We start from the raw sequence: 14058 nt of genomic DNA, 5'->3' as shown, positions 1-14058 counted from the left end.
AGTTATCTGGTGTAATTTAAGTAGGCTATTTTATTGTATGGAGACAAATATTTGGACAACTCCAATAACCATGTTACCTAAATAAAAATAATTCATTCAAAATGGTGGCTGAGTGGTTCCCTTTTTAGTTATTATTCCTGTGCCATTGTTTGCATGCCACATTTAATGTCACAATTAATAAAACTACTGCAATTGAAACAGTGCTTGCGTAATTAAAAAAAAAAATGATGATAATTCATAATTGGAAAAAAGGGGGTTGTTTGTCTGAACTGAATGGAAAATTCATTAAAACATTTTCTACTGTGTGCAACAAATTCATGTTTTTTTCATTTCCCATTTAATGCCCCCCACCCTGAAGTCCACCAATGAGCGTACTGGGAAACCCTGATCTACACAAACATCAGTAGCTCATTTCAGTCCTGATGAATTTGAAAAGTTGTATTTTTGGTGAGGTTACCCTTTAAGTTTTAGATCTCTAAATAAATGGATTGGCACAGGGAACCACTGGAGCCTGCAGCCACACCCCCCGCCAAGCAGACTAGCCATGGAGAGGCCAGGAACGAGGAAGCTACGGGTGTACAGTGCAGAGAGAGAAAATCCAGCCCTCACAGGTGAGGCGTGGGAACTTTGGGCTGAATGCTGAGTCAGCAGATTTATCCAGGGCCACATCAAGACTGTTCCAGTCTCAGCCACCTACTGTGAAAAGCTTGTACACTTTTAAATATTGGGCTGATTTACAAACAATCCTGGTGCATGTGCCCGCTTAGCCAGTAGGCATGGTCCCAATTTCCACTCCCAGACCGTGCCGTGCCACACCTTATTAACAGCAACCAAGCACAAACAAATATGATCTTACATATAAAAATGAATGGTTTTGCTTTTGTGAAACATGCTAGCAGGCTCAGCGCGGAGCAGCAGTAGAAATGAAGCCAGCTCCAGCTCCTCTGAAACCTGCCCTCCCAGCGGCACTGCAAACACTGCCATAGCACGGGTCCCTGGTGCAATGGGTGACCAGCCAGATGCAGGTCAGATGCCTCAAAATGGAGGGTGGCTTGGCACGTCAAAGAAAGTGAACAAGGACTTTTGAGTGTGCAATGGCTTTTCAGTAAACAGAAGTTGCCTTTCTAGCCTTTTATTTATTTTTTTCTTCCAGATAGTGGCTGCTTTGCAAGCAGTCTGAAGGATGTATGCTTGGATTCTTCCAAATGGACTCCAGATCCAATCAACCTGCAGTTTACCCATGATTCAATTGTCCAGACCGACATTACCGCTAGACATGAGAACAACGGCATGGAGCCTCAGCTCAGCCTGGATGACATCTTTACCTTCTCTTCCCGCCCACACTCAGCAAAGCGTTGTCAAGGACACACCAACCCCGGAGAGGGCCTTGCCCCTTCTCCTGAAATGTGGGGTGTGGGGGGCGGGGCACACAGGGGGGCACGGCTGGAGGATGACTTCTTTGGCAGCGAAAGTGAAGAGGTATGTTTTTGCCAATCCACAACTTACTATAGTGACTTTACACACACTTAAAACTGGAAAAATCTGATATACAAACATGGTTATTTTGTACTTGTCTTTTTTCCACTGGCTCAATTACTATTGTTCTCACTACTTCTTTATGTTGTGTTTTTTTGTGATGGGACTTGTGTATGAGCAATTTATTATGGAGTGCATCTATCCAAAGTTCTATGTGTGAGTGATCTTAACCTCAAACCCACAATATGTAACTGGCATAGTTAAGAACAACATGCAAAACCAAGACTTACGTATTTATTAGCTGAAACTGTAACCACAGTGAACCAATCACAATACATAATGCAACACACACACACACAGAGAAGACACATTTGTAGTTGTGTGTGCTTTTGATTTGATTGCCTATTAATGAATCCAGCTGCACAACACCCACTGATAATATACTCATTATAATTCAGCCCATTTTCCAACTGCGCCTCGCTCTTTGAGCTGTATGCTCCTTGTCGCAGTTCACAAAAATACCGACATTCACTAGCCACGCCCCGTGCACCCACGCACAGCACCATTGACCGTACCCATGCATCAAGAGACATTGATTCCGGAAAATAAAACCCTAAGACTTTGAATATGTGAAATTTTGACAGTATGACCCTGCATGAAACATTCAATTCCAACAAATCCAGAGGAGGCATTTTAGAAGCAAGTTAGAAAATGGTGAAACAATGCAAAAAAGCCAATGCGCATGTGGTCTCCCCCTTCCTTCTAGGATGAATCCTACTCAGCGACTGTCATTCAGAGGCCTGGCAAGCGGTCCTGCCCAGGTGTCTCACCCTCACTGAGTTTAAAATCCAGAATCCGGACTCCTGAAGGAAATACTCGACCCAATCCAGAGCATATGTACTACAGTCAAGCCTCTGAGTCTCCTACGCAACCATCGGAGTCGGACGCGATGCTGAAAATGGATGTGTCTCTGGGCGATTTCTCAAGCGCAAGGAAGACTGAGGTTGATCACAGCAGCATGGTCCCGACCCGCTGCCTCTCTCCTAACAGAACTAGGCTGGGGTATAGCGTGGCCAGCCCCAGAAATGTGAGGGAGTGCCAAGACACCTACTCCAGAATCTCGCTGAGCAAGAAGTCAGTTAAAGAAATTCCCATAGGAGACTCCAGACTGCATGTGGATCACACAGTAAGTTTTAAGATTGTATATTTGTTTATGCTTGGTTGCTGTTAATAAGGTGTGGCAGGGCTCGGTCTGGACATGGAAATTAGGACCGTGCCTACTGGTTAAGAAATTAAATGAGCTGTAGTATTGACTAGGTCAGAGGTGGCCAGCTAAGGTCCTGGAGAGCCATAGTTCTTGTTGTTACTTAGCACTTAATTAATCCATTAAAGCAGTAGATACAGTTAGCTCACCTCACCTTGTTTCTTGAGTCTAAAGTGATTGCTGTTTTTAGGGTATCACTTTTCAGGACCAGGGATGGACACTTCTGGACTAGGTGATCCTCCTGTAGACATCTAGTAGACCCTGGAAAAATTTGGCAGCAATGAATGTGATTAAGTGAGACATTCCTTGACTTTTAGAAAGTGTCTTTGAGTTTGCAAGGACAACGAGACTTAGTTTATGTTGTAGCCGACATCGCAACCTAGTGAGCACACCTATTGACATCACAAGGTCAATACCCCTACACAGGAACATGGCAGTCAGGATACATGGAAACATCTAGCTTGGTTAAATCAGATATATTTTTATAAAGTTCCCCATTATTTGTCCTTAAAGGTTTCACTTTGCACTTGTATGAATGCATGTGTGCATTTGTTTATTTTAAGGCTGGCAGTAGAACAAGCCTTCGGGCAAACCGAGCGAGCGGTTCCAAGCTGTGTGTGCGGGAAAGTCTCGGCAACCAGGAAGAAGAGCTGCTCATGCTCGCCAGTCTGCTCAGGCAGCAGGAAGCCGAGCGGGAGGAGGTGTACGAGGAAGGTACACCTGCAGGCCTCAGCGCCTCCCAGATACACAACTGCAACGTGAGCATCAGCACCAGCAGCGATGACACTTCCACCTGGACGCCCTATGCCCCAATGGTGAGGACCACATTTTGAACCCTTTCTTCTCTCACAATAAAGATAACTTTAAGATAATAAAGCATACTCATTTCCTCATATAAGTTGAGCGTGTCTATTCGCTCTGTCTGCACAAATGACGTGCTATGATCTTGACTTGGACTTATTTTGATTATGCTGGAAGTATGGTAAGGTATTAATGCACCTTATTTCATTGTTGTAATTGTGAAATTCTACAACAGTGGTAGCCAACCTGTGGCTTAAGACTGCAAGTAATCCCTCTAAACTTGAAAAGCGCTCAATTAAGAAATATTAACAGCTTCTTAAAATTATGGGATTGCAATTGTGGTTGGAATGAACCAATACAGGGTCCCAGACCAGAGTTGTTCGTAATTAAGAAACCAGAGAGATAAAAAGCTACTCATACAATGTGACTTGCTAGAATATCTATTAAAGCCATCATCTGAAACCATATTCTCTCATCTCTGATATGATGCAGTTCACTTTCTCCATATCTGTGCTGCCATGTACATTTTAGAGGAATAATTATCATCTGTCTTCCCAATGTTCCTATCGGTGTATCCCAAAAAACTCAGAAGGAAAACTCAGATTAAAACTGCAATTTTGACTTCGATTTCAGTTCAGTACCACTGGGAAATCAGAGGGCAGAATTTTTCTTAAACCCATCCCAGAATATCCACTGTACCTCTGAAACAGCCCTGGTATTTGAGTGAAGCCTCACAGACCTCCACATAGTCACCCTGAGACAGCCGGCTGCCGTCTCCAGCCTTGTGAGCTTTTTCCTGCTACAAACACAACTGCTGCTCGATGGAATCTGCACAGAACTCTGGCACAAAATGTCCCTTCCCTGGGGGACACAGTCTCTGGCTTTAGGCTGCAAGAGAGGAGGCTAAGAAACTTTTTCTTGGAGTTGTTAGAACACTTCTACATAGTTTCCTAGTTTCTCTCCTATAAGGCCAAAATCAAATGGCGTGTTCACTACTTCAGTGGTTGCCTATGACAGAAGTGGTTTTGTATTCAAATGATTTGCTTATAGCAAGATGGCGATTACTATTTTTCAAATTTGTTGCAACCTAACTTGAAAATTAACAGTGTAATTTCAAGTGTATAGACTTTCAATAATGTGACCATAAGTGAAATTAAGTATAATTTGTTTCAATTCATTTAAATCAGCAATGGTGTAACCTTTAAAATCAATGGTGCTGAACTTTATGTTTACAGCTGAAAATGATTTATGCACTAGACTGGTTACAGATGCATTGCAGACTGAATGAGTAATCATATTACCTTTTGTTTTCACAGTGAGATAATGCCTGCACATTGGGATTTTATTTCCCTCTTATTTTAATTTGGGCAGCTTTGCTACAGACAATCACACAAAACCAATGGCTGAATCTGTTTCTTTGCACATAGGGAAGCATCCCTGCATTTTCTAAGGAAAATAAAAATTCCAAAAAGTTTACTCAGAGCTGTTGCTGTCTAGACATCACAAAAAGTGCTTGCATACTTGAGATAAAAATACAGCTATATCCATACTAATATGACTGTAGAGGCAGTCATGCACAGCAAATGTTATTTTTAAATTCAGTTCAATCCAGTTCAGTTCAGTTCTATTAGTGGTCAAATGTAAATGGTTATACTTTCCATTTATTTCTATGTTATTCTACATTCTCTGTGGCCTTTATGACAGACATATATGTTCAAAGTATGGCTCATTCAAACCAACTCACTACATTTACAATTGCAGTGCTGTCTGCCAATGTAGTTAGTTTATTCCAGTGACTGACAGTCCTCAAGTATAACATGTATTAACAGCAGCAGCATTTGAGCGTCAGGAAGTATGTCATATCTTAATTTTATTAAATTTGGTTACGCTCTTCACTCTCAGAAACAAATGGTTCATAAGCTGGCACTGCATAAGAATGTCTTAACAGACTAATAAATTAGCTTCAGCAGCATCAGATTTTAAGGGGCTTATTTAGACCTGAGATACGCTTGCGCAGTCACCGTGAGTCCAGCATTGTGCACCTTGGCAGTTTAAATGCATTTAAACTTGAATGTGTAACTTCTGCTTCATACAAGGGACTGCAAGATATGCGCATGGGCAGAGTTTCAGGGCATGTTTGACCGAGAAGAAGAGCACATTCAGAATCTGAGTTTGTCCACGCACATGTAGGGCATGAAAAATGGTGGAATATCTAGAGCACTGTCACACGCCAAGCGTCACACCTCGGGGAGGAGCGATACGGCAGTACCGGGTAACACCATTTCTGTCGCATGGAGAGAGAGAGCCCACCCACGCAAACATGAAATAAAATAAACGGATACCTTCACCCTTCCCCCTTACGGGTTCCGGGCAAAAATAATAAAATAAAACAAGCAAACATAACAAAGACAAAAGAAAGTAAAACAGAGCAGAAACTTTTCAGTTCCTTGCTCTGTAGCTGACCCGATTTCCTGGCCAGGTCCGGCTCCTCCAGCATCCCAGCTGAGGATTGCTTTTTTAGTCTTTCGTGCTTATAACGACAAAACTCATAATTACGCTCTCGGTGTTAGCTCCCGGTCTCGGCCCTGAACTGTGGCGAGCAGCACACCTTTAAGCACCTGGGCTGATTAGCTGACGCAACTCAGGTGCGTGTGCTCTCTCCACCAGCCGGCGCAGCTGAGACTGCCTCTCTGGCAGACCGACTGCTACAAGCACCTATCAGGGAATGTTTCTGAACTACAAATTGTATGTCATTTAGAATGCTTTGTCAGTGAAACATATTGGAATGAAAATGAATCATTGAAAATTGAATTAAAATTAGCATTTCATTGTCATTGCTTGATCCCAGAATTATTTCAGCTACTGATAGGTTTGGAATGAAATAATAATAACTTCTGTAATGTTCTTCTGTGGATAATGTTGGAAGGCACAATATATGTTACAAAAATATGGTAGAATTCATTATTATATCATGTATTATGCTGAGCTGAAGCTTTAAAAGAAGATTCTGCTCAGATACTTGAAGAGAATTAAGGGATAATTTTAATTTTCATATTTTAATATTATATCATTATATATTTTTTATTTTGTTTTAAATATTATTTCAACTTTAATATATGTCTTTGATTGGCCTCAACAGTTTTTTGTGTGTTTTGAAAGATATTTTAGATAGTTTGAGACATTTCTGATGACCTTGCCAACCTAATAATGGTAGGTATCAGAACATATACAGTAGGAGTCTGTGGTCTAAAGCAAGAAAACACATTTCAAGTAACTCCGAACTCCAAAAAACTCCATAAAAGGAATTATCTGTTCAAATAAACTAGCTTTTTCTTTTTTTTTGACAGCCAGCCTATCAGGGCCATCATTACCAGGAGGAGATGTCTCCCCTCTTACAGTCCAATCCACGGTGAGTGGTGGGGGTGGCTTCTTTTTCCCAAATAATAGACTCATCTCAGCTAAAGAAATTATGGCGGCGACAGTCACCGAGGCCTCTACTGTGGAATGGAGGGAAATGGAGACAGGGCCTCAACCAACCTTCCTCTACACAGTTCCTCCTACCTTTTGTAAACATAAGGCCAAAATAAAGCAAGGTTGGAATATTGACAGACTGTTTTTGTATTGCCCTGTTACCATCCACACACCTCCCTGAATCAATATCATATAGTGACCTCCTGTCCAAAACATACCCTTATAAAGTGGAGAGAGCCAGTTCTTGTGAATAACAGTATTCATTGAGTGACATCCCTGCTCCTGTCTCTGACTTGAGGTAACAATGGGTAGAGTGGAGGGGTCATTAAAGTGATAGTCCAACTTTCTGGGAAATTCGCTTTTTGGCTTACAGTTCGACCAATACCAATTTCACCCCTGTGCATCCAGTACAAAAATATTACACAATATCTGCATGCTTCATGATAACTGTGCTACCTCTATGAGTGGCTGTAGACAGAAATAACATTTAAGCCTTTGCTTGAACATAGTTAATTAGCCAGCACAGTCATGGTTGATTAAAAGACCAGCTGTCATCACCAGAAACATGGAGGTTGAGATTGCATGGTCTCACTGGCATGAGTATGCACTATGAAGAGTAATGGCATGCCATTTTTCCTCCAGCTGCTGGCATCCATCCATCCCATGCTTACTTACTGCAATGGCAGCAATAACAGAAGGGTTACATTACTCTGTCCTGTTGGTGGTAGGAGTGGGCCAGGGCCAGTAACTGGGGAATGTAGGCTTGTGGCACATCTAGCAGTTGTTTAGCTTTATCTTTGTAAACTGTATGATACAGAAGCCTGTAGTGCACAGAAAAATAGGTTTGGGGTAATTTGTCATCCTCTCCCCTTCTCTTACCCTCGCACCACTCCAGGCGGGGGGTGTTGTAGTGGCGTTGGGAATGGGTCTGCTGGGAGTGAGTGGTTCAGTTGGCTCTCCTCCTCTATTGGGCTCTGCTGCTTCATCCACTGCTTTTGTGCAGTTCATTTTTGCTCATGTCTTGCACCTGCATTCTCAACCACTGAAGTTGTCATGTAAGCGATACTGGAGGTGGGCGGAGACGAGGAGGAACAAGGAAACAGCCAGGTTTGTTTACGACAGCGGACTGGGATGGATTGTTCAAACAGTAAAAACCTGCCAAATACTTTCCTTCTCTAGGGCTTGTTGTGGGCAGTTTGTAGGGCAGCTGAGTCTCTGTGAGCTCCTGGAGAGTGTGCTGGAGCCCGTTTATAGCGGCCCGGACAAGCTCCTGATATGCTGCAGCCGGTGCTGATTAATGGTGCCGGCAGGTGGGCACTGATTGAATTAGTGGCTGAGAGCTTTCCTTTGTGCTTCCTTCTGGTCTGTGGTCACTATCTACCAGGGAGGGGCTGAGCAGGGTGGGAGGGGCCAGGAGAGGAAGAAAGAAAGGGTGCCTCCTGCCCCATTTTGTGTATAACTATGTACTGTGCCCTCTGGAAGTATGGGAACAGGCGAGTGAAATGTGTAATTTCGCTGAATACTTCAGGCATTTGGATTTGAGATCAAAAGACAAATATAAGGCAACACAAAAACAACTGTTTCTGTAAAATGATAAAACATACACATGTAAATATCATGAAATAAAATCTGATTGCCTGTACTTTTGTCTCATATTCCTCTTTTGATCTCAAATCCAAATGCCTTAAGTATATACCAAAAATATCAAATTTCACTCTACCATTTCAGTACTTTTGGAAGGCACAGTAACTAAGATCATGCTGCTTGTGATGTTGTTAATAATTATTTTATCAATTATTTCTGTTCTGTTATAGTTTATTTAGTCTTATTTAATATGTTTTTGGTTGTGTTATGTTTTGTAGGTTTCATATTGTCTTTAAGGAAAGAAATAATGCTGGGTGAATTTTAAGGGAAGAGACCCTGCAGCCCATCTCATCTTTCTCATTCTTAAAATAAGAAATGATCACAGAAGATGTCACTGAAAGGCATACTTATGCTGAAAATATATGTTAAGTTTATACAGAAAGAGTGAAATGTCAAATTCCCAAAACATTATGTTGTATCTTGCTACTGGGTACTGGGTCTTTAAAAAAAAAAAACAACACTTCCTGGCAGACACACATTTTCTCATTTTTCAGCGAATCCCATTTTTGACTGGGAGCAATATTTTAATCTATCTTTCAGCGAGTAGTCTGCTGCTGATAATCTCATTTAATGACTTAGAGCCAATATCTTAATTTAATACAGGCTGAGGCCTGGTTGGTTATTATTACTTCATTTTTCAGTGGGCACTTCGCACTTTGTGCACTTCTTAAACAAAAAAGTTTCTGGCTGGTTTCCACTGAAAAGTTTTGGATGATTTAAGTAAATTAACGTGTCAAATATAATCTTGGAGAGTTAAGTAGTCAGTAAGAGTTTCCCCTGGAAAACCACAGACAAAACAATGCCCCAGAATTGCTTGTGAACTTTATTAACCTGCTCTAACTCTCCAGAGAGAGAGAGAGGCAGAGACAGAGAGTGAGAGTGTTCAACATCTAGTTCAACATCCGTTTGATCCCGTTGAACATTCGGTCTAACTTGTGATCAGACCAGTGTGTTATTTTGGTTAATGAGTAAACTTCAGCTCATGAAGTATCAGTTAGCCCCAGGGCTGCCCAACCCCTGGTCCTGGAGATCAACCGTCCTGTAGGTTTTCATTCCAGCTATAATTTGTCACGCCTGATTCTACTAATTAGCAGCTCAACGAGATCTCTACAGTAATTGTTGAATGAGGTGTGATGTCTTAGGATTGGAATGAAATCCTACTGGACGGTAGATCTCCAGGAACAGGGATGGGCAGTCCTGCTGTTTGTACTGCCATAATAGGCTATTCCATTTTCCAGATTAACTACATTTGGGCAATGAGGCAGCTGTAGTTTCCTGAAAACGCAGTCTTAAACTATAGAAAGTCAATATTTATTAAGTACAGTATCATTCCAGACCATTCTAAGAGTCTGTGGCCCTGAAGTGAAACAAGGAGTGAGATCAGTTTTACCTTCTGAATCCCTACAGAAGGGAGCCCAAAATGGTTAAATGGTCACAGGATTAACCTGGTCATTATTCCGATAAAGGACAGTTTCTCAACAATTGTGTTTCAGTGACAGGCTGAATGTTCTGAGCCCCCCTATCGTCCCTCCCAGCCAGGAGGAGAGAGGCAAGGAGATAGGCCGTCACCCCGGTAACACTCTGACAGGTACGCCCGCTGTATGTATGGGAGCGAAGCTTCAGATTTTGCAACACTGAGCATTCAGTACAATTCAGTTTCCTGTTCTTTTCATTGCATGCCCTGTCTGCCTACTGAAACCAAAGGCACCGTCTCTTTCCCTATGATATTTAAATGCCTTATCATCCCCTTATCATGCTATAAGATGATGGATTTCTGTTGAGTGTCACTGTCATTCACTCTGAAACCTTTGGTTTACTGGGAAATGGGAAAGTGAAATCCACTCCCAGAGGATTTCAGTCTGTCTGCCATTAGAAAGCATCAGACAGTTGTCCCTCTGGGCTTCTCTTACTTCACTCTTGTCAGGTTAACTGTTATCTCACAACTTTATTGCTTTACTGTAGTTCCTGAGCATTGTGTACTTTCGGCATGTAGAAACACTCAGTACTGCCTGTACCCAGGTCGAAAGGCCATATGCTTGATTTGGTGCACGATAAAATAATCTTCCTTCCATTTTTCACCTTAAATGTTTGTCTATTGTCGCTTATTTTTTTCAGGTGACAATCAATTGAATTGCTTATTATGGTATACAAATCTGCAGTGAATGAGGGGTGGTGCAGTACTGTATAATTGTGCATGTATGCCGTGTCTGCGCCTTAGTGCCATTTGACATAATTTTGATTAATACCACCAAAAAAAAAAAAAAAAGATACCAAGGTAATCATCCTGCAAAACATTGAAACTGCAGAGATATGCACTCTTAAGGCCTGATTTACTAAAAGTTTTGTAAATGTGCAAAACAATATAGTACATGCAGCACCAATAACATGACCAACGATTGGTCATGCTATTTGTTTTGCACCAATCATTGGTTGTGTTATTAGTTTTGCGTGTGCTAAAAGGATTCACATGCGAAAGGTCTTAGCAAATCAGGTCCTTTCTCAAGGAAAAACTGTGTCTTAGGATCTTGTAAAGATGCATGAAATCAGGAGTAAAATGGCAGAATGCAGGAAATATCTGGCAGTAAAATTTTAAATTTGGTCTTATTGCTAAAAAGAGAGTCTTTTTGATCTAATCACAATATTTAACTAATATTTAATCCAGTAATTCCTCACATCCTATAATTAGATCTCATCATTTATTTTAAATGAATAAATTATTGATGTATTTCATTAAATGACTTTGTAATCTGATTGGAGTTTAACTGGCTTCGATGATTAAAACACCCTACTGCAAATTTTGTAGCACCAAATCCATATGGACCTGGGATGTCAATGATGTATAGAAAAAAAAATAGCAGTGGCCATGAGTATTATAGCTTATGTGAGTATACCTTTAGAAGAGTGGACTTTTGAGTTCCTTAGGTCTGGTAATGGATCCATATATCCCAGATGCTATACAAGATGTACATTGATGTGAAAAAGAAAGTGCACCCTGTTCAATGCTATGGTTTTACATATTAGGACATAAACTCGTAAATATCTAGTCCTCATCAAACCCTAACTGTGTATCTTGTACCAGAATCCGTAGTATTGTAAGGCTGGTCAAAGGCTGGTCTTTGCTCAACATGAAGTCAACACTTCTATTGCAATGAAACCTGAGACCGTTATTTAAATAATAAAAATGAGTTTCAGAATCAAAATGATGTTGAATGAGAGACCAATCGTGTTTGTGCAAGATCTGCTCTGTGTTTTATAGATGCTGAAATATCAACCAGTGTAGAACATGTGGAAGATGACTTTCTGAATCTCCTTTATGACCCATGCCTCAACTGCTACTTTGATCCCGAGTCTGGAAAATATTATGAGTTGGTCTAATTGTGATGTGTCAGATTAGCAACCTGATTCATGCTGTTTTTGTAAATGTAATCTAGCTACCAACATTATATATAACATTATATTATTTATATATATATATAATTAACATTATATAATTGAAATGTGATAACTGTCTTATCGACAATGTACTGAAACGATAGGGCTGTGCATTATGCAGGTCTGTGAAAAGTAGGGCATATTTTGAATAACAAGTTCTAGTATAGATGAAAGGTGATGTGATATAGCAATTAATTAAATAAAAAAACAAAGTGACTCCTAGCTTCAGAAACTGGTTCGAAAAAAACATTCTTTAACAGCGATAACAGAAATAACATTTTTTTTTTCTTTTAACTATTCCTTATTTGGAAAAGTATTGATCAGCCTCTCACATTGCCTAGGAGGAATTCTGAAACAGTCTTCCATATTTACTCTCTATATTAATATTTCCATATTAACTCTGACTTTCTTGCATACAACTTACATCAGGCCGTTTCCACCTATCTCAGTAGGCTTTAGCTGTTTAGCCGATTCTGTTCCAGAATAGTCTGGTACAGTGTAGAATTCCTGATGATGTCATTGATTGGCTTAATGCCATCAAAGCAGCTGAAAGCCACCATCATCCAGCCACCATGTTTCACATTTTAAAGGGTTACTTCAGTGGTGGGGTTCATCCAAGCTAATTGTCCCATCTCAATAGGAAAAATAGCATGGATGAACACCAGTGTTTAAGTACCCTTTGACAATATGAAATATGGTGGCAGGATGGCAATGGTTTTGGGCTGTTTGTTGGTTCAGGACCAGGACATTAAGACAAGTCCACCATGTATTCCATGCTGTCTGGGGCAGAATGCATTACACAGTTGAATTGAGATGCATTGGAAAGGACCATTCTTTCTAACAGAATGTTTCAACTTCTGTTAAACGGATGGTCCTCAATCTGTCCAAGACAATGTAAGCGACTGATCAACGATAACAGAAAATGTTTAAGGAGGATTATCGAGTTACGTAAACTAGGGGGCCACTTGGGTTTTTCTGCAGAAATATTAAAAAGCAGATTTTTTTTTTTTATTTTAGTGGTGTGCTGGAAAAACAATGGAAAACTTTTTGTTATGTGCTGGGCTCATTACCTTTTATCTACATTAGGACTTATGTGATGATAAAATATTTGATTTAAAATGAACAAAAACAAGAAATAAGCAGGGATCCCTATGCATTTTCATCTAAATGTTTCCTATACATAATAGATGTATGCTATCACCAGCATTGATGTGATGCATATATACAACTGTAAATAATTTGTAGAGCAAGTAGAATGTTCCATAAATATTGAGTTTTTTTACTCTGATTTATTCTGTAGTTGTAATTCAAAAGAACATAATTCTGTATCTTAATGCAATATATTTGTTGAGTTACAACTCGTTTTTGGATGTAAAATAGAAGTTTTGGACAATGTCTGACAGATGAATGTGGTGTGCACCATTTTCATCACCATCTGTTTTCTCTTCATCGTTTGAAAACCTGGAGCTGTTCAGCTGCTGTGTTTTTTTTGACTGCTTAAAATAATACATGTTTGAAGATCTCAACTAAAATGTTCCATATGAATATGTTCAGTATATCTATATGTATATATTTGTATCTGTGCTAATCTCTACACAGACAGGAGATGGTCTTATATATTTCTGAAATTACAACTATAAATGCTCTCTTTTATAGGAAATTATACACAATAAAATCACCTCTGTCTCCTAAAATGACTCAATTTCTTAAGGTGAAAGGACCAACCCCTGAAATCATCTGTCTACACCACTGAATTGTATAAGAACTACAAAAGGAAATTGGTTTCTCAAAATGACGCTTTTTCCATGGCCCATGTTTTTTCTCTGATCAGCCATGAAAATAAATGAATTATTGGATAGGTCTAGGATATGATTACATTCACAGACTGTGGTTCTGATCTTCAAGGTGGATGATTCAGATAAATATGAATGCCACTTCTTAAAGTGACAGTTAACCAAAAATCAGAACAA

General features: G+C 40.1%; 1 protein-coding gene across 2 annotated transcripts in view; it reads left to right on the top strand.

Annotated features, from left to right (window-relative positions):
- The window catches only part of cfap20dc (CFAP20 domain containing), a 30253-nt gene extending 16471 nt beyond the window's left edge, over positions 1 to 13782 (top strand). The window contains exons 10-17 of one of the 2 annotated variants that reach the window (XM_064299286.1): positions 498 to 611; positions 900 to 1025; positions 1154 to 1479; positions 2243 to 2662; positions 3304 to 3555; positions 6889 to 6950; positions 10150 to 10244; positions 11913 to 13782. In XM_064299286.1, coding sequence (XP_064155356.1) covers positions 498 to 611; positions 900 to 1025; positions 1154 to 1479; positions 2243 to 2662; positions 3304 to 3555; positions 6889 to 6950; positions 10150 to 10244; positions 11913 to 12031 — 1514 coding nt within the window. In that variant the 3' untranslated portion in view covers positions 12032 to 13782. Of the gene's footprint in view, positions 1 to 497; positions 612 to 896; positions 1026 to 1153; positions 1480 to 2242; positions 2663 to 3303; positions 3556 to 6888; positions 6951 to 10149; positions 10245 to 11912 lie in introns of both variants that reach the window. The other variant, XM_064299285.1, reaches the window with a different exon arrangement.
- Positions 13783 to 14058: the final 276 nt, after the last annotated feature.

Source organism: Anguilla rostrata, chromosome 11, assembly GCF_018555375.3.
Source record: "Anguilla rostrata isolate EN2019 chromosome 11, ASM1855537v3, whole genome shotgun sequence".
Taxonomy (NCBI): Eukaryota; Metazoa; Chordata; class Actinopteri; order Anguilliformes; family Anguillidae; genus Anguilla; species Anguilla rostrata.
This window is presented reverse-complemented; position numbering and strand designations above follow the sequence as displayed.